This window comes from Aythya fuligula, chromosome 4 (assembly GCF_009819795.1).
Source record: "Aythya fuligula isolate bAytFul2 chromosome 4, bAytFul2.pri, whole genome shotgun sequence".
Taxonomy (NCBI): Eukaryota; Metazoa; Chordata; class Aves; order Anseriformes; family Anatidae; genus Aythya; species Aythya fuligula.
The window spans coordinates 57,715,556-57,739,757 of NC_045562.1; the positions used below are offsets into that span (position 1 = coordinate 57,715,556).

The 24,202-nt window shown below is 45.0% G+C and overlaps 1 protein-coding gene across 3 annotated transcripts in view; it reads right to left on the minus strand.

Moving 5' to 3' along the window:
- RBPJ (recombination signal binding protein for immunoglobulin kappa J region) overlaps nt 1–24,202 on the minus strand; it is a 54,369-nt gene that overhangs the window by 30,108 nt on the left and 59 nt on the right. The window contains exon 1 of one of the 3 annotated variants that reach the window (XM_032186687.1): nt 3,640–3,662. The exons of 1 other annotated variant lie outside the window; for it this stretch is intronic. Coding sequence is in view for 1 of the 2 variants with exons in the window: in XM_032186685.1 (XP_032042576.1) it covers nt 545–546 (2 nt within the window). In the remaining variant the exon portion in view is untranslated. Of the gene's footprint in view, nt 1–544; nt 1,092–3,639; nt 3,663–24,202 lie in introns of those variants that run through there. One more of the 3 variants, XM_032186685.1, reaches the window with a different exon arrangement.

The window sequence follows — 24,202 nt, forward strand, 5'->3', positions numbered from 1 at the left end:
CCATGGCTGTTTAATGCAAGAGTTCCGGCTCCTTCTCCTGAAGCAGAAACCTCCCGATGTTGTCAGCCATAAAATATGGCAGTCACTGATCCAGGACAGCACAAGGCCCGCAGCCTGATGAAGTGGCAAGTCCCACTTGCCTTAAACAAAGCTGTCAGACGAATGGGCTTTGAGACACGCACGGTGTACTTATTAGGGGATAGAGATGATTAAGAACACTAAATTAAATACAGAATAGAGCGACTACAGAAAGCTTTACTTCCTCAGAGGAGGTCTGCGGGAAACAATGCTTGAAATAGGAGGAATCTAATGAAAAGATCTTCAGATTTTTATAGCATCTCCGGAGACGTTTCAGAATACACTGCCCCAGTCAGAAAGAAAGAACAAATTCCAACCTCTGCTCTCCAACGACATGAAGTGACAATGAAGCCTGATGAGAAGCTGAAGTTACGTGCCAACAGCTCTACACCCCTGATTTCTGGGGAATAGGTGGTATCCCGAAAGCCATTCATTGTGACAGGGTGGGGAGTGAAGAAATACTAACATTTCAGCCACTACAGGTACGCTGTGGTTGGGAGTGTGCTAAACGAAAACTTCTGTCCTTCCCTTGATCCCCGTTCTGAAAGCAGGCTGCTCTCAGATGCAACCAGCTCCGGCAGCACAGCCACGTACATCTGTGAAGGGACGTGAGGAGTCTGGGGCTGCACAACGAGACAAAAGCCTTTTAAAGAAAGAAAGAAGAAATAAGACAAGTAATTTGCAGGCATTTTTTACAGTTTTCCCTCAAAATCAACAACTCCAACATATCTGGAAAGGCAGAAAATCTTTGAAATGTAAGTTTAGTCTTCAGCACAGGGCGGCTAGTCGTAACGGGGCCTACTGCTTCTCCCCCAACAAACAAAAATAATCTTCACCGAATTAATTTCAAGTGGCTGTGTGGTCAGTTATCGCAAGCCTATTAAAAGCTGTGTACAGGTTCGCCAGGATCGTTCACAGCACAGTGCTATTTCAAGGCTTACTGAGCTCGCTGAGGTTACCTTAGAGCTGGGGAAGTGAAATGCTAGGCTTTCAGTCAGTTTTACGTTTAAAGTCTGTATGGAAGATTAATATAGAAGTATCAATTTTCAGCAGTTAACTGAAACATTAGTTTATTTTTTTTTTAACCCCCCCTTTCAGCTGCTAACCCTTTCTGACTTCAGAGAATCCTCAAACTGTTTGGGTTGGGAGGGACCTCGAAGGCCACCCAGTTCCTACCCCTGCCATGGCAGGGACACCTCCCACCAGCCCAGGCTGCCCAAAGCCCCGTCCAGCCTGGCCTTGAGCACGTCCAGGGCTGGGGCATCCACAGCTTCTCTGGGCAGCCTGTGCCAGGGCCTCACCACTCTCAAGGTAGAGAATTTCTTCCTATAGAAGAATTCCTTCCCATTTGCTTCCATGTGCTTATCACAGAGAAATTAGGGAGGTACTGAAGAAGCATAGAGGAAAGTTCATACTCAGCCTTCAAACTTGCTTAAAATTATCTTAGCATCTATATACAACAGCATCAACATCTAGGACGTACTTAAAAGACCTCAGGAGCCATCCCTTCGTTGCCTGTCAGTTAAAAACACTTCATACGTGTTAAGCAGTACACTGCAATCTACATGGAAAGACACCTACTCTAGATCAGCCTCATCTTGTTTTTACATATTTCCACATTTGCAGATTCCTACATTTTCTACTTCCAATAACATAAATTGCACCTACATTATAAGAAAACCAGCACACAGAGGTTTTAAAGCACAGGATTTTTTTCTTCATGTAAATGTATTTTCTGGTGCACATACTTCTCTGAAGGCAAGATGCAAATACTGCCAATATTTCTGCACGTTCACCTACACAACCATATTTTCTCACAAGCGTGTTGGAACACAACTCCCAAGAGAAAAGCTCATCTCCCACTAGGAAACAATATCCCATTTCCCACTAGGAAACAAAACGGCCATCTGTGATCCCGCACGAGCTTGACTACCCAACTTCACACAGTAGTTTCTTCTATATTTAGTATGTGTTTCACAGACTAATAATATCTGTTGATTCACACCATTTTTAATATGTTTGCCTATGTATTTGATTTTCTAAGTCCACCTCATCCTCCTCTGACTATTTGTAATGAGGCTGGAAATACGGTATTGTTACGAATCGCCAGTGGCAAATACAACTCAAAAAATAATGCTCTGGAGGGTTCACACACACATTTGTGCTCAAATAGAACATTTCACACTTAACTTTCACATGGGTTAAGGTAGTGAATGAATGAAAATACAAATGGCTAAACAAAGGTCCCCGGAAGGAAAATTTTATCTTCTTTAAGACAAAAATGGGCTCACTACGCACAGGTGAGATCACTAAGGGAAAAGGAGAAGGTTGTACTCCCAGTAACACCCAGTGCTAAACAAACACCACATTAGAAGCAAAAACTAGCAAGAAAGAACCAAAACAAATAAAATTATATTGTCAAAAGAGAAACGATGAAAATTCTTCTCGCAGCCCCTCTTCAGCCCATGACTCCATGCATCCTGAACCATTCACAAATTTGGAGCAGAGTTCCTTTCCCCAGGCTCAGCCACCCCAACATCCCACACGTGTCTTTTCTTTGCCCTCCCCTGATCTCTGCAGTTTGCCACAACTGAAAGCCATGCAGCCGAATACGACCCAACCCGCACCGGGAGCGTTCCTAACTCCTGTGGCTTCTTTATCTGTGCAGCATCTCCGAGAAAGGAGTTCACAAATCCTCAGGCTACTCGCACCCTAAACATTTTATGGTCTTCTAATATCTCCTCTGACTTCGCAGAACCACAGATGTTGTTGCTGTGCTACTTCCTCGGGAAAAATACTGCCATGGCTGGTGTTCAGGTCTGTGAAAAGTGCATCAGACACCGAAGGTTATACAGATCCATTACTTCACAACTGTGTGTGCATCTTAAGTGCTCTTTCTTGCAATGAACGTACTTGGATTCATGTAGTAAGACACATCTAACTAAGCCACAGATAAATGATGCGTGTCAGGAGCTCTTACTCCTTCGACAGCATCACACACGTGAGGTATGGCAGCTGCTGAAGTGACATCTGTCTCCCTCCTTGTGCGAATGAGGAGCAGCGCACGCAGCCGCAGAATCGCACCCGGCCCTCGGCTCGCTCTCGGTTTTGCCTGCCCACAGCACTTAGGCCCTGATCCTGATCAGCCATCTGCCATAACAAACGTTGCCATAAAGACTTTGTCCTGAAGATTAGGAGTTTAACCTACTTGTAAAAGAAACCATGGCTTTCACATCCACACATAACATACAAACAGCCAACCTCAGATAACCTGCTTTGAAATACTACTGACCCAACGTACCCTCTCTTTCCTATCCATCCTGCAAAAGGAGATGAAATTAAAGCCCCACCAACTGAGGACATTTAAGGGATGTGAACAATGCATTCCTGCTGCTCCTGAAGTCCTTTCCTCACTGGAACGAGCGGACGATGGGCAGTCCAACTGCACTCTGGCCCTTTGGCAGTAGGGAGCAGCCCTGAAGTCACAAAACCAGGACGCTCTGTTGATCAACACACAAAGTGTTCCCTCTCTTCAAGGAAAAGAAAAAAAAAAAGACCCACCTGCTCCAGGGCGAATGCCAGCAGCCACGCACGATCACTTCTCTGTACTGCATGATCCTGCACTGCTCCGGCCTGTGCTCGCAGAGCCCTCCAGCCCCGGGAACATGTTCTGTGTTTGAAGCAAGCCTCCTACTGTACAGCGCTACGTACACTTCTGGCACCATCTCAAATAATGCTGACATAAATACAATAGAAAAGGCTCCGGTTCGGTTAGTCACGCCCTCTCACTGGAAGTCCCTGGTTCAATTAGGAACTCCCTCTCCCTTTTCTGACCTGCTTTCATCCTCCCACGTTGCTTTCGTTATTGTCCTCTCTCTTTTCCATTCCCCAGATAAAGGAAATCAGAGCACCACAACTGCAGTCGACAGCTCACACTGCTATCATCAAACAGGCTGACTTTCAAACAGCCTACAGAAGTAAACGAAGTCACTGGTTTATACTGGTCATACACACTTGGAGAAAGAACTCCATCCAGTAAATCAGTGTTGGTTCGCATGATTCTAAAAATGTAAGGTTTGGTCCGAAATGGACATCAGTTTACTGCAGACAGGACCCACACAGCTGTGCCACAACAATCTGGCAAGCAGATCAGTAATGTCAGCCTATTTTAGGACAAGAAAGTGACTGAAACTTTTTCTGTAGATGTATTTTCCCTGCTTTGATTTTTGCTTTAGGTACCTGTTTGCAAGAAGCTACAATAACTCAAAAATCTCAAGTACACCAAATAACTCCTCAAAGCGATAACTGATAATAATCAACTTAAAACACGCCAATGAAATGGTAGGATGGTGCAGAATGTAAGAATCATCATCAAAAATGACTATATTTATAAATATATATATAAATATATAAATATATAAATATTTATATATAAATATATAAATTTATATTTATAAATTTATATATAAATATATAAATATATAAAGATTCCTTTAAATTCACAGGCTACTAATTCTTTTTGACTGAATCCATAAAAATATTGGCTCAGAAATTCACTGGAAACTGCAGATTAGCACACACCTTAGCAGCTGGAAGGGTTATCAGCTCAAAAAATCAGCATGCCAGAATCTCCATCCCTAAAACACAATATAACTTGGCTCAGCTATTGTAAGCGCATGGGGAATGAGCAATATAAGACTCGTTAATGTTATCTTCATCCACTCAAAAAAAGCGACTGATAAGAAAAAGGAAAATAAATGCACATAGTTCACAAAATTAGCCACTAAAATAATGGTAAACTGCTAAGGCATGAAAATAGTCTGAAGCGTGGTTCCACATGCAAGGTCCCACATTCACAGCTTTCAGTGACAGCTCCCTTGCTGAGTGTACGCTTCCTAGGATGCTTCGTCTCCCTCTAGCCCCATAAATTTCCCCCTGGACTTCACCTTGCACATCACCTGTGAATAGATATTTCACCAATGAACTTGGTTTTTATTTCTTAGGAAAGTGATTTTATCTCCCCTACTAAACTGTAATTCAAGTTATCACCTGGCCTTTAAAAAAAAAACAAACAACAAAACAAGTGGCTCCATTGCCTTTTATGATATTAACTTTCTAAATATTGTGAAAACACAGCTATTGAGTAATAAAGCAAAGCTTTTTATGACCACTACCTTCCCATAACTGCAATTAAGATTTAGGCTAAAGCAAGTTTTTTTCATTACATGCATAAGGAATCAACGTTACTAAATGTTGCTTCTGATGCCTCATTACTTGACAAAGGTCACGACACTTTTTAGGCTCTGTTTCTGTCAGTATAGGAGCCCTCCTCTACACTACAGTACCTGAGGCTTTGCACGACCTGGGTTTCAATGTCTGAACGCCTGCAGTGTTCAGAGAACGGTTTCCCCTCTTCAGACCTTCCATCCTTAGCTGGGAGATGAGCATTCATCTGTGCACAGGGCAGCTTGCAAAAAAGAATAGTGAAAAAAGCACAAAACCTAAAGGTTCCTGGTTTTCTCTGAATCGCCACCGTTCGCTGTAATGCCAAAAATACACGGTAGAAGCAGAAATTGTGAATGATTTGCAAGGAAGTGGTAAAGAGCCATATTGAACTTACAAAGGAGGAAGATCCTCAAAAAGCCAGCCTAACCTCACTAACCATAAAGGCAAATCCGTACTTCTTCTGAACAGCTTTTAAGGACACAACAGGTTCCTGACAGGGACAGTCACTGGTCAGCCCCAAATTCGTGACTGCTGTTCTATGAGGGTACCAGGCGATAATTCTCCGGTGTGCCTTTCCTTACCCTACAGCCACAACAAGCAAAGGAGCTTTGTTATTTCAGCGGCTGCTTCCTAGGCACAACAAGAACACACCTAGCTGGCTCCCAGGGGCTGTGTCTCCAGGGGCAGCCCCACTGCAGCCTCCCCAGCCGCACCACCTGCAGCTCCCAGAGCCTCTCTGAGCGCCAGTTCAGCCCAGTCTAAGCAGGAGAGAGCCGGGGACGCAGCGCCTTTTGGCTGCAGACAGCTGGTCAGCCACCTCCACAAGCCAACAGAAACCAAAAGAGATTACACAGAAGCAGCAGCTATGCTTGATTTTTTTTTTTCCCTTGAATCTGTTTTTCCTTCTAGCAAGCCTGTAACTCTCAGAGAAAAGAATTGTATGGAAGAAAAAGCACAAGAGAATTTTGTTACTTATAAAGTTAAAAATATATATATGCTATCTATATATATATTTACTGACTCAAATCACTCGTTAAAAAAAAATCAGGAAAGAAAATTAATCCTCTTGCATAAGGAAAATTACTCGAAAAATGTCTTAATTATACTTCAGAGCTCCTGTTGGTAGGCCAACACTCTCAGTAGAGTTTACCTTAGAATAGCAGCGGACTGTTGGCCCAGCTGCAGTCGGAACAAAATGCCAGCTCAATGTGCTGCAACTATCTCTAAGGTTTAAGAGGGCCAACTCTGACAAAGCCTGGCTGTGACAGCGCCAGTCACTGACACCAGAAGGCCTCTCCCACCTCGGTGCCAGGTCAGGGTGAGCGGATACGGAGCCGTGTCCCAGCCACGTGGGCTGTGGCTTCACGGCAGCTGATGGCCCTGCTGCCACCACACAACCCTGGGGCTTCCTCGCCCAACCTGGTGCCAGTCACAACGCCCCACAAGCTGGCTAAAACCAATGACCCAGCCCAAACACCTCCGGGCAGGAGGGAGACAGAGAAGCATCAGGAAAGCAAATTGTACCGCGGCAGTGCCAACCACCATGCGGCCAATGTGAGCGCTGAGAGGTCAACTGTGTGCTGTCAGAAAGCTGGTGCATCCATCTTCCCTTCTGACCCAGTTGTATTGTGCTTTACATTATGTAATAAAAATGATTTACACGTTCCATTTACTGAATTTATCTTGTTTCAGGATCTATAAGCTGACTGTGATAAAATACGCAACGCTCAGCCCACCAAAGGATAAGTTTCAAGAGCCCTTTAAAAAATCTTTACTGTATTTTCATACTTCTAAACAACAGCTGGGGGAAACAGGGACCATTCCCTAGCATCTCCTTCCTCCAGCAGCTCTATCAGTTGAGTCAACTTCTTATATTTTAAAATCTTTTATTTCTTTTAAACACTATTCTTACTTTTTGTGTCCTCTCCCTTCACTCCCTTCCCCCCTCCAACTTCCCCACCGCAGCAATCCTTCAAAAAGCGCCATGGAAGCAGCTCCTCCTATTAATTAAAAGAAAATTACTACACTTATGTAAGCTTACTTCTCTGCAACTGTGTCTCATCCCCTGCTTCTAGATCTGTAAAACAATTGTCAGCCTTTAATCAGAGCACAGGTATCAGCTCAGAAGCAGGTTTTCCTGCACGCAGCGTTCTCCAAATGGTCAAATAAACTCAAGCCTCCTCAGTAGATGCAAGCGATGACACAAAACCTGGGAATACGCACACTTTTTAACAAAACTCTATTTGGCACCAACCTGTTTTACAAAATTACAGGTTTTCCTAGATTTCAGACGTTTTCTTGTTGCATCACCCAGGAATTATGTGGTTACATCAACATCAGCCGGCTGCAGTTGCACAAGGAGCTGTCACTATCCTAGAATTAATCGATCTCAAGTATATTGTTTTGTAATTAAGCTTGTGAATACATCACCCCATGAATATAAAAGCAGCAGCAATAAACACATCCCAGAGAAGAGGGAGAATTAGAGGCTCTTTTTCACTTTCGAGGACAGCTAAATCACTTGGAGGCCGTTCTTCAGCAGCAAGCTCTCCCTGTGGCTGCGCTAGCGCTCTACAAGCGGGGAGCGTTTTATACAAGCAGGGTGTCCTTACCCCTTTAAAGCCACATAACTAGTCCTTCATTTATACTTCAGCTACTAATTAAGCGTTCCCACAAAGAAAAGACACAAATTCAGATTCCCATTTAACAAATAGTTGACTTTTGAAAGAAAAAAGAGAGAATAGGGCACGTATAACAAAAAACGTTATTTGTTTCAATAAAGTAAGCTAGAAATGCCTTTCAGTTACTGCTATTATTAATTTCATAATGGATTTTTTAACCAAGCTTGAGAAATATGATCTCTGCAATGCCTTATCATCGACCCCAATAATACTTTTTATAACTGTTACTGCAAACGGATCGGTGATCCCTGAAGAGGACAATTAAGCTGACACTCCAGAACTATGGTTTTACTCCCTATCGCAGTCCATTTACAAGAATCATCTGAAAAGTTTAGGTTGTGTGGCCGGGATGTCAGCGGGCTAACACCTTATTATCCTTCCTTCTGGTCTTATAGCATTGCAGTTCTCGTACACAATGATCCGTGTTCCTCTTGTGCCAAAGTAGCTTTCACGGGGTATTTTTCATAAGAAAAAGAATCTGCAGAGCACAAAATGCAAAGCAGTTATTATTGTCCATTTTTTTAAATGGAAATTGTGTGAATCATACTTAATTCAGGCAGGCTTGCCTTTCAGGTTTGTCAAGTTTAAACTCCACACAGATGCAAATTACTGCTAAAACTTCTCCCTGCATCTTAATGAGGTACATTATAAACTATGAAGCCAACTCGAAAACAAGAGCATTTTTGACGCCGATTTTACTCGAGCTAGGTACTCTAAGCAGTTCAAGGACTCAGAATGCAGGAGGAAGCTGTACCCAGCAGCACTTGGATTCTGCCCGATCCCAAGCCTGCTCCAAGCCTGGTTTCCCAGAATAATGCTTGTGCTGGCACAAATTTGTGTGCGAGGATCAGACTGCACGATAAGCGTGCCTAAGCAGCGCTGCGAAGGCTCCCAACTGCTGAGCTCCGAACCCAACCTCTTTTCAAAACATTGTCTCATCCTTTCAAGTGCAGTCAGGCCAGAAGGGAAAGTAAATTGTCAAAACTGCAGGCAAGTGCTAAACAACCCAGTTTAAGAAGACATTTTAGTTAGAGGCTACTGCTGTCTCGCTTGTACCTTGCCTGGTTTAACGATGGTAGCCAACAAGGGATTGCCAAGCGTGCAGAGCGTGGACCGCGCTCATCCGCGGCGAGGTTTCCTCTCGGCAACTCTGCCTACTGCTGCCTCAAACAGGGCCGCCCAGGCTCGCCAAGAAAAATGCTAATCACAGACAAATGCAATAATTAAAGGTCAGAAATCAGATAGAGAAGCCAAATTCCTGAATTCGGGTATGCGGACGCTTGTGCAGCCAGGATAAATGAACAGAAATGTCTCCTTCTAAGCAAAATCATGAGATGACCTATATAGGAAGTTAGGGCTCAGAATCCAGCAGTCTGACAGCACTCTGCCTTCTTCCAAGCCATTAATGCATGCTGGAAAACAGGGCCATGCTAACATGTCCACAGAGCATGCTTATTAGCCTACTAACTGCTAATAGCCTTGCATATTTCCCGGCTTACTAAAAAAAAACGAACCTCATGTATGAATCTGATTATCCATCCTCACAGTAACTTCAGAAGCCCTAATTCAGGCCTGACCAAGTTTAAAGAGTGGAGAAGAACTGAGTTGCTCTGAGTTTGATGAGAACTGGAGGCTGGAGAGACGTTTCCAAACTAATGATGTCATTGGAAAAGACGCACAGAGCTTGGAAATCACGAACTGCTTCCCAGCTGGTCAGAGCACAAACACATCACCATGCCACAAGCCACGCTCTGCCCACGAGGGATGAAGGAGGTGATGGTGTCGCCCTGTAAGCTTTCCTCGCCATACAAGAGGAAGCGTAAGTTCATTAGTCCTGCTGTTTGCAGAACAACTTGAGGACAAAAAACCCCACCCTGTTCCTTGACAATAGCGTATGCAAATGTAGTCAAAACAAATGGAGAACACTGAAACATCAATTCTGAAGTGCTTGAATTATCTTACAGAGATATGGGAAACTCTGAATATTGTCAGCACAGCATTCGTGCATGCAGAATGCTCTATCGGTGTTTCATCGTGGAAGTCTTAAATTTGTTATCTATACACTGCTCAGTCAGGCATAAGAAATATGAAAGCAACAGTTAGTTGTAAAGTCATATTATAAGAGGGTCTCCCAAATGCTAACAGCAGCAATAAATCATGAAATGTAACTTAACCGCTGAGTTGCACACAATTTTAGGGACGCTGCCCTAAGTAGACTTTTAAACAAGAACCATGAGTTGAATATTAAATTTATGACCATAAACCTCTTGGAACAGGTATGAAATTGTTATGTTTACTAGCCTGAAGAAAGCTGAAATCCTGGCAATTTGAAGGTAAACACCAGAAAAGTATTTCAGTGTTAATTTAAACTTTTTATTTCCCCAGTGGTTCACAGGTTGTTGCAACTGCGTGCCCAGTTACCCACCATGTCAGCTAGGACGGTGCCCGACTCTTTAAATAGACGGTGCTGCTGTGGAGACAGAGGAAGAACTGCAGGACTGTTTCTGTGACGAGGAGGGCAGTGGGAGAAGTGAAATGCGAGCTGCAGGTTTGGAAGTCTGAGGTATCTTTCACTTCTGTTTTGTATTTTTTCCATACACACAGGAAACTCCCTTGGGGGGGAGGAGAAAGACCAACTTCCCTACAGCTAAACCCAAGAACATATGTAAAACAGTCAAGTCGCAAGGCTTCAGTGTTTCCATACCTTAATAAAAAAGAGCGAGGCAAAAACTGAGATAGCAAAGTCTGATTTTCCCACCTCCAGAATGTCTTCAGACAACCCATGTGGGAAGCAGTAGGGAATTCAAGAGAAGCAGGAGTGAAAAGAAAAGCAGAAAGCCCCCGCAGACACATGTGCATCACCACCCACCTCGTCCTTGCACAGCTCAGCCCCTTCCCCAGCCCTGAGCACTGTCCCTCTGCTTCCCTCGGTCCCCTTTTTGCTGCTGCAAAGCAGGAGAGGCAGTGAGGAGGAAGAAGGGCAGAGCTGACACTGACACTGAGAGCCTTCTGCTCCCACTCTTGGGGGACATACGGGTTAAACTGCTTTGGTACAGCCCAGGGTCCAGCAAGCCACGTGCTGGTCTCCAGCAGCAGGCTTCATGGACAGCTGGAGGAAGGCAAGAAGCAGAGAAGCCTGACTGTACTCACCCCGAAACGTCCTCCCTGTCTATGACTATTTTCAGTTCGGGGGATTTCTGGACCCAATGCTGATGCCAGGAATGAACGCAGCCTTTATTAATAACTGTCGCCTCACATGGTCCAAGCATGCTGTAGACAGCAAAGGATGTGTTTGGAGGCCAGTGGGGCAGAGAAGAGACCGAGGGAGATTTCTGCTATAACACAGGGCTACACGGGATGCGCAGGAGAATCCCGAGGCACCGGGGCATTATCAGCATGACCAGCCCTGAAAGGTCACCCTACCCCAGCTCTAAAAGGCAGTTCTGACACGCCAGGAAAGGCAGTGTCAGAGTAGAGTGACACTTTAAAAGCCTGCAAACCGCACGGCTCGGAAGCCACAGATACTCCCTGGGCTCAGCCAGCCGTCCAGTGCCGCGTGATAACACGAGCCCTTCTGCAACCAAAAGGGAAAGCACAAGGAAGCTCCGCTGGCCACGTCGCTGCTTTTCAGAAAGCTGATTTAAATAAAGAAAGAGCTTCTGAGGGTGCCGGCAGTTGTGCTTTGGTCCCATGCAGCACAGCCCCAGGTGTTTCTAAGCTTTGGGAACTCAGTAAGACATTTGCCTTCACACCAGAAGGAACAGATAGGGCCTGTGAGCTGCAGTCACCCCAGTTGTTTTGGGGCTGAATAATGAACACAGCCCAGCATTTCAGGTAAACTAGGGCCACTGCTACGAGTGTGCTGAACCCGTACACCACCCTCCAGATGAAGTGTGCAGATGCTAGAGATGAGTACAGGCTCCTTACAGGAACGAGACCATGCCAAGAGCAGGGGCACTTTGATCTCCGCATCCTCAAGATGTTTCTAACAGCTACCGCTAACTGCAGGCGCCGTACAGCACAGATCCGAGAGGAACGAGACGGAAAGGCAAACAGCAAGTGGACAATGCACCGAATGGCCTCAGGCCCAAGAAAGTTTAGTGGATTCCATTACAGATATTTGGCAAAGGAGAAACTGATAAATGACTCAACTCTTCGGAGAGCAGCATGAAGTTACTTTTGGCTTCCAAGGCAGAAATTAAGAAGGCAGCTGAAAAAAGGAAGAGGCCACAGTCACAAGGAGCGATGGAGATCTGGGACAAAGCTTAAGCGCTTGCTTCCTGTTTCTGCAATTAGGATCCAGTGTTGCAAGACGGAATTTTCAAAGGTTCCTTTTAGCGAAGGAGAAAGGTTGCACACATCAAGGCTCGCTGGTCAGAACCACTATTCCCTTCTGCTGTCCGCAGGACATCCCTATTTGAATTCTCTTGCCACATAAACGGGGGGGGAGGATTGCTTTAAGCCAAAGGGCTACATGAGCTGCTTAGCCAGAGAGTAAACAGGCAGAAGGCTCAATGCTGAGAAGTCAGGGCCCATTGCTGCACCCCACCTGCAGTGACATCTTGATGTTAGCCTCAAAAATGAGTGGATTTTGTGACGGAGCAGCAGTAGGCAAGTTCGTGACACGTGCACCACAAAATCTACAAGCTACTGAAGATTCCTCCTCTGATCCGAACAAATGTTGAAGATAAATATTTCAATTGAACTGTTGGTTTTTAACCTGTATTAAAACACTCCGTATGAATACAGTTTCTGTAAGGTTCTGAAAAGGTATTAGGAAAAGCAAAACTAATGTACTGAACCAGCGAACCAGGCAAAAAGAAAGATGCAATTTTATTGAGAAAATTACACATACTCTTTTAAGCCATCCTAAATTAGGAGAGATGTTGTGTACAGTAAATATTAACTCGAGTTCTGTAACAAAGCTGTATAACAAACGACCTGAACTGAAGCTTATCCACTGCACGCACCCGCATTTTGGGCACTGCTTAGCTACAGAATTTAGCTTTCCAAACCTGATCTCAGTTTTACTTTGTTTACTTTCAGCATTTCAGAAGCAGTCCTTTCTCCCAGCTCTGTGGCTTTAGAAATACATCATATTAGTAAGAACAAGGAGTCCCATTCCTTCCCACCTTTCAATGCATGTCCTACAATGCCGCTAGAAACTGATTGCAGCAACTCTCCAGTCATTCAGTTATATTTTATCCATCCTTGGAGGAGCAGGAGAACAAAGCAGTAACAGCTTCCTAAACACTTTGAACATGGGGAAGAGGACTGCAATATGCCAAAAGACAGGAGGGTAGTGAAAATAAATAACTCTGAAATAAAGCGATCCTCCACTACTTCTACTCCCCGCCTTCACATTATTAGCTTTTGTTGCTTTTCTTTTACAGCTTAATTCTCCTCATTGCTCCGTATCCATATTTTGTCTCTTGCTACATAAGGCATTTCAGGCTCTTGAATCTGTTTTGTCCCTGATTCTCCCAGGTTCTGTGAATGGGCACTTCATCTCGGAGACGAGCAGTGTACCAGCACTCATTAGAGACGCCTTTTTTCATGATGGAGGACACCAATCTGGCCAAGCTCCCCGTTCCCAAAAGCAAGGAACAGGGTTTGGACTTGACTTAAAGCAGGCAGTTGTTAGCATATCATACTGGTTAAGCAGTAAGTGACTTCCCCACTGTCTTACAGGGCCAGTAATAACAGAAGCTGGGGGGAAATAAAGACTGGGATGGATCCAGAGCAGGGAACAGCACAGTTAGAAATCCTCTGGAAGTTCTGCTCTGAACAAAGGCAACTGGACGTAAACTGCCCAGGAGCAGAGAGAACAGGGCTTATACAGAAACTTCACAGAAACAAATGGGGAGATAAAAAATATTATGGTGCGATGATCCATAAAAAGGGCTATGTAGGAGCAAAATTAGTTGAGATCTGGTCACAAAACTCAGGGAAGAACAAGTCTGAAAGTAACTAGGTAAAAATAATTTTAAAAAATCTCAATACTTCATATATAAAACAAGAGGAAACATTGACTGAGTCTGAATTCAAATTCGAGGAAAGGAATGCCAAGCAGTGCCTATAAATATTCTTCAACTTATTTCAAAACAAACAGGAGAAAGTACTAGCTGGGACAGCAAGTGGGACGCTGCTAGGATAGTAACTCTCATCTTAGGGAAAACACTGTCGTTACTGAAGGAAAACACCTGAAATCAGGACAATACACAGGAAAATACCAAAAACAGAAATGGTATCACAGGTGTAAGCAGTAAAATCTGTATTAAGAAAGTACATGAAACAACCACATCCACAACTTGAACCCTGCGTATCAGAAGCACATAGGAAGACTTCTAGTAAGTGAAGAAGTCTCTTATCTCTCCAGATGTAATACTCATCGCTGCCTAATAACTTCCGGAAAATTTTGGTCTGTTGTGTTTTTTTTGTTTTTTTTGTTTTTTTTTCTTTTTTTTGAGAACTGTTCTAACTGAAAAAGATAAACTTCCAAATGTGAACTGATGCAACATGACCTTCAGGACTGTGCAAACTGATGAGTCAAACCAGTCTCCTGCTAACTTGAAGTGCCGTACAGCAGTAAGGTGAAACAGCAGAGAAACATTTTTTTTGTTTGTACAGTACTGAATGGTATTAAAAAAAAATTCATCCAAAAAGTATCCAAATGAACACAGGAAATCCTCAGGGTATGTCTGGAGAGTTTTCTTGTACATTTTATTCCCATGTGAAGATTCAGCCTAGATTCAATGAACACTCACATTGGCTTCAAACTCCATCTCACCAGGCACCTTCAGCACATCTTCTGAGGTCAGCTTTTGTCTCCTGCTGTCTCAAAAGCTCCATGTCAATGCAGCAGCCAGTAAGAAGGAAGAACAATTTTCCTTCCAGCTCAAGGGATCCAACAAAAAGAGTTGTCTTCTGCTCTCTAGCAGCCTGTAGCACTTGGACGTGGCTGTAAGCTCCCGATCCATTTTTCCTTTGCTGCCATCCGAAGCATGACTTACCACTTCAGCAAGTTTGCTGTCAGCAAAACTTCCCAACGAGCCCTTTTTTAAGGCATCGTTTCGTAACCATTCCTTTGTTTTGTCTGTGAGCTATTGTGAAACACAGGTATTTTGCCCATTGCAAATAAAAATACGGAAAGTTGTGACGTTTGTTTTAGCGCAGTTCTCGTGTTTGTTTTAACGCAGTTCTCAGTATTTTGAGAGCGTTACTACCAAAACATAAGCACTGCAAACACAGGTTTTATTTACCGTGTTATCAAAACTGAACACTAACTTGGCCAACACTGGTATAATTAAAACATAGGAAAATAAGTCTTTATGCTTTAATTCTCCTATTTCTGATGAGCTTTACAATCAAAATACATTCCAGAGCTGGAGAGCTCTCTCTTTTCTTCATCTATACAGTATTCATCTATCACACTTACCAATAAACCATCACGTTCACCTCCACACCCAGCAGCAAAACGTTTAATACTGGAACTAACAGCCACCCGTGTAAGTTCAGTGCTTATCCAACCATCTCTCAAAACCTCGCTTTTACATCACCAGGAGGATTCATTTAGCATCATCTGTGCTGACTGACACAGCTTGTCACAACGTGCCATGTGCCACCAGCCTCTTCCAAAGAGGAAGCCTGATCCCAAATGCTTCGTTTGACTGACTGCTCAGCACAGTTTATTGACGGAAGGTTTGTAATGCACATGTAAACAAAACAAAAACAACACCAACTCGGCAATCTTTAAAAAAAGTAAATTGGAATGCAAAAAGGAAAATAAAAACACCCCAGGACTCAGTGCTGGCAAAGGAGCACTGAACAGCAAAAGAAAAAAGGTTGGCCAGAAAAATACTTGGACACAAAAGACACATCCAGAATAGTTTTGCTATATCCCCTTCACTTCTGGAAGATATTACATTATTAAGGATTTTACTAGTCATCACTGTATATCTACTACAAAACTAAAAGAGCGTGAAAAGAAACACACACACACGCAGCATAATACCAGGCTTTCAATACAACTTTTTCTTTGCTGAATTCTTACACTCGCTACTGAAGCCAGCATTGGCTGGCTGAGTTGGAAAGCAGGAAAGGACTTCGAATTTTAAAAATAAATACCTATAGAGAATAATTTCTTCTGGAGCTTGAAGGCATGGCTCCAGCCCACCAGAGCACCACTCTTTCTTTGCCTTTACCCACTGGTCGTGCCCCATATGGCCCAGCTATGTCAGAGCAGCACCTTTCTGTTCCAGCATCCCCCACCCTTACCAAGACACATTGATTACAGCCACAGCCACACTTCATCTTCATTACCACATCCGTTTGTCAGGCAGGTTGAATGCCTAAGAAGTGCGATGTCTTTCGCTCTGTGACCCAGGAGGGAGGAAGACACGATGCCACCTGCTGAAACGCAGCGAACCCATCAGGGCATGGCCCCCCAGGGCAAGGAGAAGGGGGCCGGGAGACATTGACTGAGCTTCCAGCTCTCCACCGACCCTGCGTCTGACCTTGGCAAGTCACTGGCTTTTTGCACATGTTTTGTCGTGTTCAGGACACGACGGGTTTTTCCACAGACGGCTGGAACAACAACAATAAGATAACCAATTTAAATTATTATTTATTCTCTTATGCCAGGCCCTAGATCCCTTCTTCAACAGCACAAGCTGAGAACAAGCACAAGCACCTCGGATTGCCCAGACCTCCTGTGTGAAGGTCCCCTCGTACCAAAACAGCAGGGACGGCAGCAGCCCATCGCAGAGACTCCCCCTACTGTACCAAAACCTGATAAAAGCTTTGTTTCACAAATTGTTCTGCTGAGCAAACAAGTTTAACCTTATTTTCTACACAGGCAGTTCCTAATCTACAGCTTGCGAAAGCAACGCTGCCTGCAAGATCCTCTGCCACTGCTCCCAGCCAAAATTGAATTACAGAGTTAAAATAAGAGCTGCCAGGGAAAGGAAAGCAGGATATTGCCTAGAGAGTATTTTTTACTCTGTGCTGTTACTATGGCCCGGCAAAAATTAGGGACCAGTAATTTACACAATTCGATTCCCTCTGTCAGGCTTAGAGAATTCTGAATTTCATGGCTGCCTGATCAAGTTTCCTTCTGATACCAGGCTTCCTGGTAATCTCCCAAAGCACCACACACTGGAAATACGCCACAAGTACAAGTTATAAAAAAGCACAGATGAAATGTTCTACAGACCGAGCAATCTTATCAAGAACAGCAGCAGAAAGACTGTTGTCTGGCACATACTGAAAGATGCCCACGTTTTTCTGTGCTCATAATGGAAAATTAAATAGAATTAAATATTTGTGTTGCTACTCAAGTAACTATAAATAATTAGATTAACGCTGACCCATTGCAATATGTACTCTTGAACCTCGCTACCAGGAGTAGAACAATTAAATGAAGTAACAGGTGTGATCTCACATGGAGCAGTCAGAAAGGATCACTTGCCAACGCAGCTCGTTGCCTTTCACCACACGTGCTCTGGATTTTGGACACGCTGATTAAATGCCCCTTCATGCAAGTCAGTCGTACAGTTGCAACGAAAAGGAGGAAAGCTATACTTCCATACAACCACCTTGATTCCTTCATGTTTTCCAAGTAAAGCAGCAATAACTTTAAAGTGTTCATTACAGAAATGCATACTTAAATTCAACAGGAAAGTTTTCAAGGACTTACGTACAAAGACGCATTCAAAAAAAGAGCTCGACAAGCTTACTGTAGATACATGCTGCAGACCGAAATTTTCAGATCACTTTAGAAAGAATAAATCATGTTGTAGCATCATGTCAGTCACTGAACCACCTGAGTTACTGGAACCGTAAAACACCGATGTAACTAGTGGTAAAGTGTTATAGATAAATCAAACTTTTCAAAAAATAGAAAAAAAATGAAACTGGAAATGAAAACGCTTATCCTTGCAAAGCTACAGCCTCCGCGTGTTGTAAAGATGTAGAAACTCAGTCTTAATCAAGAGATTTCTCACATGGTGCATACTGAAACCCCTATCTCCTCTCCCTTCTTGGTAACAGAGTTTACCGCCACCAACACGTAGTTTACGCGTTTACAGGCACGAAGATGTGTATCGCTGGCTGGTTAACCACCGCAGCAGAAGAGTACGGAGCATTTTTTCAGCAAACAAGATCATTTTAAATTGCTTACTATATCCTGGCCCCGAAAAGTGGCCTGTGATGTCACACACAGACAGGCGAAGAAAGTTTCTTCAGGTTGGGAAAGGTACTTCACATGTTAAAAAAAAAAGGTAGCAACCACAAAACACACACACACACACTCTCGCGTGCGCGATTTATGAGTAAAAAGCACCACAACACAAGCAGAACCCCAGGAAATGAGATAATGTCAAACTCCGTGCCTCGCGTTTACTTTTCCACGACTCAGTAAGGATATAATGATATGGAAATTGCTACTTTCTATTAATAATTTTCTCTTGAAATTTATCAGCTGTTTCCTCTTCTGAGCTTGTATGCTGGAAAGGAATGACCGTAACACCGTATTACTTCCTTGCCTCACATGATCTTACTTAGTTCTTTCTGCAATTATGTTCAAGACGAACATGACAGATGTACGATATTAGATCATAAGCATTTTACATGAAAATGAAACCTCAGTAAGTTCAGAAGCACCATTTTGCATCTATAACTGTAAATTTGCCTTGAAATAACAGACTTAAAAGGCATTCCCAGTTGTGCACACAGAATTAATTTCATCCCACAATCCAGCTAGTGATGTTTACCTTTTCCCCCTCTTTATCTAAGCACTCAGGAAAAAATAAGCAACCCTTTAAATGCAGGCAGATGCTTCAGTTGCTTTTTTTCTTCTTTTAATAGCACAATAATGTAAACTAAAAATAAAACAAAAAGCACTTAGAAGTACGCCCTCCCTGGGAAATGCTCTTGGGAGGCAGTGATTCAGCACATCGCAGTGCCATGCAGGTCAGCTAATAACGTGCTTGCAATTAACAGCCAAAGCACTCAGGGTGATCAGCAGAGAAAGGATGGCCCCAAACTTGAGAATTCTGCTGACACGATTTGCTCTCCACATGTGAAGCTCATATGTGGCATCAACTACGTCCTCCATTCCCCACAGACGTTCACATGTATTGCATAAGATCCCATGCTTGTTTGTGTTAAGCGTGTACTTCACACATCTAAAACTACACTTTCTCTGCTCAATTTTACCAAAGAAAACCCCACAGAATAGCTATGTAGTGCACCCACCTTAACTATACTCTTTATACCGTAACTGTACTCTTTTAAGTAACTCCAATAATGAGTTCCTAAAAGCTTTTTTCCAAGCCCGTGCACATGAAGGTGCAGCAGGTCTTTCAGAAAGCTTTCACAAGCCCTTGCTGCTGCAGGCTACTTCGGCTTCTTTGTGCGCTCTTTTTAAATGTAGAAATCGTTTGAGGTCCTAATAACGATAAAAAACTAGAATGAATTACTGCTGCAAAGTAGAATGTAGCAAGTCAGAGGAAAGAAAGAGTGTTCTCTCCCACTCACAAATCGTTTGTGTAATTCATAGTAGAGAATCAGAGCTCTCTCTGCACAGAGATACTGGTAAAGGATTCCGCCTTTTAAGTACCGATTTAAAAAGCCAAAACATGTTACGCCTATTAAGACAGACTACAGCCTATTTCTAGAGAAATCAAGCTCTACAAAGATGATTTTCAAACCTTCCTTGATACATCAACTACAGCAAGTCCGAAATGACTAAGAGCTACTTAAAAGAACGAATAAACAATGGGAGCAAAATCCTAATCGAGAGCTTAACGTCATAAAATCGCTCCTACCAAGCCTACAAATGGTTAGAAGAGCATTTGTTGGCATCTCAGAAGACTCTCTCAGGAACACAGTGCTCACAGAGATTTCCCAATAGCCAGAATGAAGACGCTGACATGCCCCTTGATCGTGATTTAAATGTTAGTCACACAAAACCATCCCCTCATTTGATTGTAAACGAGTTTCTCCCAACAACCTTCAGCCCTCATCATGTGCGCGCACACAGCACAATAGCCACGGTTATGCTATTACTCAAATCTTAATAAGCACTATGCTTAAACCTCCAGCAACAGTAAAAACTGTAGCCCGAAGATCCCATTCCTCGGATCCTACTCCTGCAGTCCACACAATCCATCCTCCAGCCCTGGAGCTCCACGGACGCTGCTCTCAGGAACACCTCCCACAGCCACCGCTCCAGATCCAGGTGCAGCTCTTATCTCGCCAGCCCTGCCAATCACCCGGACTATCGGCAGTGCTTCTTCGCCGGAAATATTCTCCCTGATTCCCTTGGCGTGGTTCCTCTCGTGACTCAGCCCTTATCATTCTCTTTTTCCCTTTCAGCACATCCTTCTGGAGGAGCATCCCCATTCACCTCTGGTGGTTTATGAGCTCCGCAGCAGCCCTCTGTCTCGCATCCCTTCCCAGTCCCCTCCACCTCACCCAGTACCACACGAAGCCGCTGCCTGCTAACAAATCACAAACACACTTTCTACGCCGTATCTGCGATGTTTGCCCGAGCTAACGTCTCGCCTGGCGCCTCCAGCCTGTCCATCCAGATGCCTTGCTATCAGCTCAGCCCCAGCCCAGACAAAACACGGCCGTACGGGCCCTGCCACTGCTCCAGCCTCCTTTCCACCGCTGCAAGTCGCTGCCTTTTGGGACTCCTAAAGCATCAGCCCTCAAACCATGGCTCTCTATACATCCTCAGACCTATAGGTTTTGAGACCCACGTCGCTAAGATATGCCTTCAGTAGGTTAAATTTTATCCTGTGACCACACCAGCTCACATCCCAGCTACCAAAGCAGCCTTCTTCATCTTCCAAAACGCAGAGCTGACCCTGCTTTATTTACTCTGAACCTTCCTCTCCAGATTGCTTTTTCAGACCAACATCAGGTCGCTCGAGTCCTCCTCCCCTCCCACGTCCCCAGCAGCACCCGCTTCACCCTCTGCTTCCAGACCCGTGCTGCTGAGTCCCCTCCTCACACCACTGATCGGGACGCAGAGGGGGCAGCTTTCAGCGAGCACCCTGACACGTTTCCACCTGGTGCTGAGCATTCTCCTGTGCCACCACAGATCTGCGGCGTCTTCCCTCACCCTTCGGTCGTTCAGTGTTCAGGAAACACCTCTTCACCACCCAACTTCGAGGTGACTAATTCAGGCACCTAACAGCCTGCTATTTAGAAGTGTGTTACTAAAACACTTGTCTATGGAGCCTCTGCAAAACGCTGTCCCCAGGAGAAGCCTGTGCCGTTGTTATTGTCTTTTTTTCAGGGTTTATCTGAAAGCTGCTTGAAAAATAACCCAAGCACTGTCTTGCTTACTGCTATTACAAAGGCTTTCACTTGTAATCAAGTACTTATGGCTAGCATTTACCGTTTTTATCTACCATTTCTAAATTTATTACTCGCTTGCCAGTACAGAAATCTTTGCAAAGGTTTTTGGCGATGGCTTCTTGCTTTATTTTTTTAGCATTTTACAGAGTGGGTTGTCCCAGATTACATAGTGAGCCACAGAAGACACCACTCCACTTTTTAAGTCAATTTAAAATGACTTTAAAATAAGTTCTGAAGAGCAGAGATTGTCACACTGTTGCATTAGGCTTACCACAGCCATTTTCAAGCTAATCAAGGCCTAAAGATATGTTTAAATAGCTACTGATACTATAAGAGAAGTGCTTCGCACCCAAAACGGGCAACTCTAGTTAACATTTTCCTTAATTTTGCCATGTTAAAACAATGAGTTTCCTGGAACTGCTCACAAGCCAAAAACGCTCCACAAAACCCCCAAGCACTATCCTATTATTGCAGCCATAAATGATCTGCTTTGGTTAAAATCACCTTCCAAATAGTTCATTTTCAGTAACTGCCCCACTGTTTCTGCGTACCTTACTAGACCCAGGTCTGATACCATGGGCTTTCAGCCATCCCGTACACACCAGCTGTTTGGATCGAACCGTTCCTCGCGATGCACAAAGCATGCAATGTGCTGCAGGTAATAAACTGGTATCGTACCCTGACTCCCCCCCACAATTACTCCAGTAAGTTCTTACTATTCCACCCAGCACTGCACAAACCATAACTTAGGCTTAGGCGTGCAGCTTTCACAGGAAAAGCTGTGTTTTCACACGCAGCCTACACTGGCTACGGAAAAAACATATGCTTTATCTCAAAAACTTGAGCACCCGTAAGAAAGGCACGCCACTCAAACACCAGGCAGTGTTTGGGCACTACAGACTCCACTTACAGCTTTTTAATTTCAAGCATTTTTTTTCCCCTGTTCACTACCCAGCTTTTGCAGAACAGCCGAGAAAGAAAAACCATTTTTACTGACTGTTTGGGAAAAAAAAAAAAAAAAAAGTCAGTTACTGGAGTATCATCAAGTCGCGTCGAGTGTGCTAACGTACACAAACAGCGCAGCACCACAGCTGTAGCCCAAAAACTGTTCCTACGTAAAGACCCCAAGCTCCTCGATACAATCTAGCTACAACATTAGCCAATCTTAACATGCTTCTTTTTATCAATGTAGAAAGTAATAAACAATAAGAAAATGAGACAACTTTTTCAGAGAATTACTCAACTTAGAAGTTTTGAACAGTAACTCCAGGGTTAAAACCCAAAACTATACATAGTGTTTTGTATTCTTGTTAAAGTGCTTTTTTAATTTGATCGCCCATTAAAAAAAAAAAAAAAAAAAGAATACAGAGTTTGTCATTCTCAGCATTTTAACGTATTTCCACGAAGGCTGACTGTGTCTCACAGACACGAGAACATTTCTGACCAACCTGTAATAATCAATAAACAGAAGGAAATGGAGCCCAAATATTCAGATGAGTAAACTAACAGAAATGTGGAAAAGCTTAGTTGCTAACTAGGACACAGAGTACCACTTGCAGCAAACTTTAAAAGCATTTCTTCTTTCAACTGTAACCTCTAAAATAGCACACTGCAGGAACCATAACAAATACGACCAGCTTCACCAAAGAACATTTAATTGGGAAAATGTGTACGAGCCGCAAGATGCCTTTATCAGGAGAGAAATCAGGCACGAGCTTCGATATAGTTTTTGACAGACAAGAGCGAGGAATTGGAAACACTGCTGCCGCCAACCAAAACAACAAAATACCATAATGCTACCTTCTCCACGAGAACAAAAGCATCCACCACCAACTCCACCCCACCCCCAAGCAGGCTGTTGCGCTCCCTAACCACACAGCCCATGCTGGAGACAATGTAATCCCACGAGGAAGACAGAAGGTCACAAGCGCAGTGTGAAGCCACAAAATAAGGTCCACTTTTTGGACGGGCTCGGCGGTGCTTTCACCGCTCACAATGTCACTCGGAACAACCAGGTGGAGCGCAGGCAGGGCCCGCTCTTCTCGTGCTGTCCCTTCCCTTGGCAGATAGGAGGTTACACGCGTCCAGCGTGCTCCAAAATTCAGGGCACGGCCCTTACGGCAGGCAGGAGAGCCCAAGATGTGGCAAGGGCAGCAACACTCCGCGTAACCCCGCAGGGGCGATGGGACGCTGCGTGCCAGCCGTGTGCCTGCTGCTACCCACGGGCTGCAGGAGGCTCCGGGGGTGCCGCTGGTTACAGGGACACACGGAGCAGCGGGGCAGCCGCGATCAGCTCCCCCAGAGCATGGCTACAAGTGTCGGCAGCTATCGCCTGTCGCGACACACAGCGGCGGAGCGGGGCGGGGAGCCCGCTGCCCTTGGCCGTGCGGGGTTAGGAGCTGAGGGCGCCCAGCAGAGCCCGGGGAGCGGCGGAGGGGAGGCGAGGAGGGGCGGCTCGGCCCCGTGCCCCCACACAGGGGCTGCCCGGCCGGCAGCACCCGCAGCCTGCCCGCACCCCGGGGGGCACGGCCGGGCCCAGGCGACCCCGCGGGGACGAGCCCCGAGCCCGGAGCCCCTCAGGCGGCGGAGCCGGGAGGGGGGGGGGCAGGGCCGGGCCGCCTCAGGGAGCCCGGGGGGAGCCCCGCGGGCCCTGCCCCGCGCCCCGCGCCCCTCAGAGCGCTGCGCCCAGCCGGGGGGGACCCCGCCGGCGGGGGCTCGGCTGGCCGGGACCCGCCCGCACGGCCCCCGGAGGTCGCCCCCGGGCTCCCCGAGGCGGCGGCGGGGCCGGGGCCCGGGCGGGCGGCGGGCGGGGATCCCCCGGAGCGCGGCGCTCCCGGCGCGGCGCC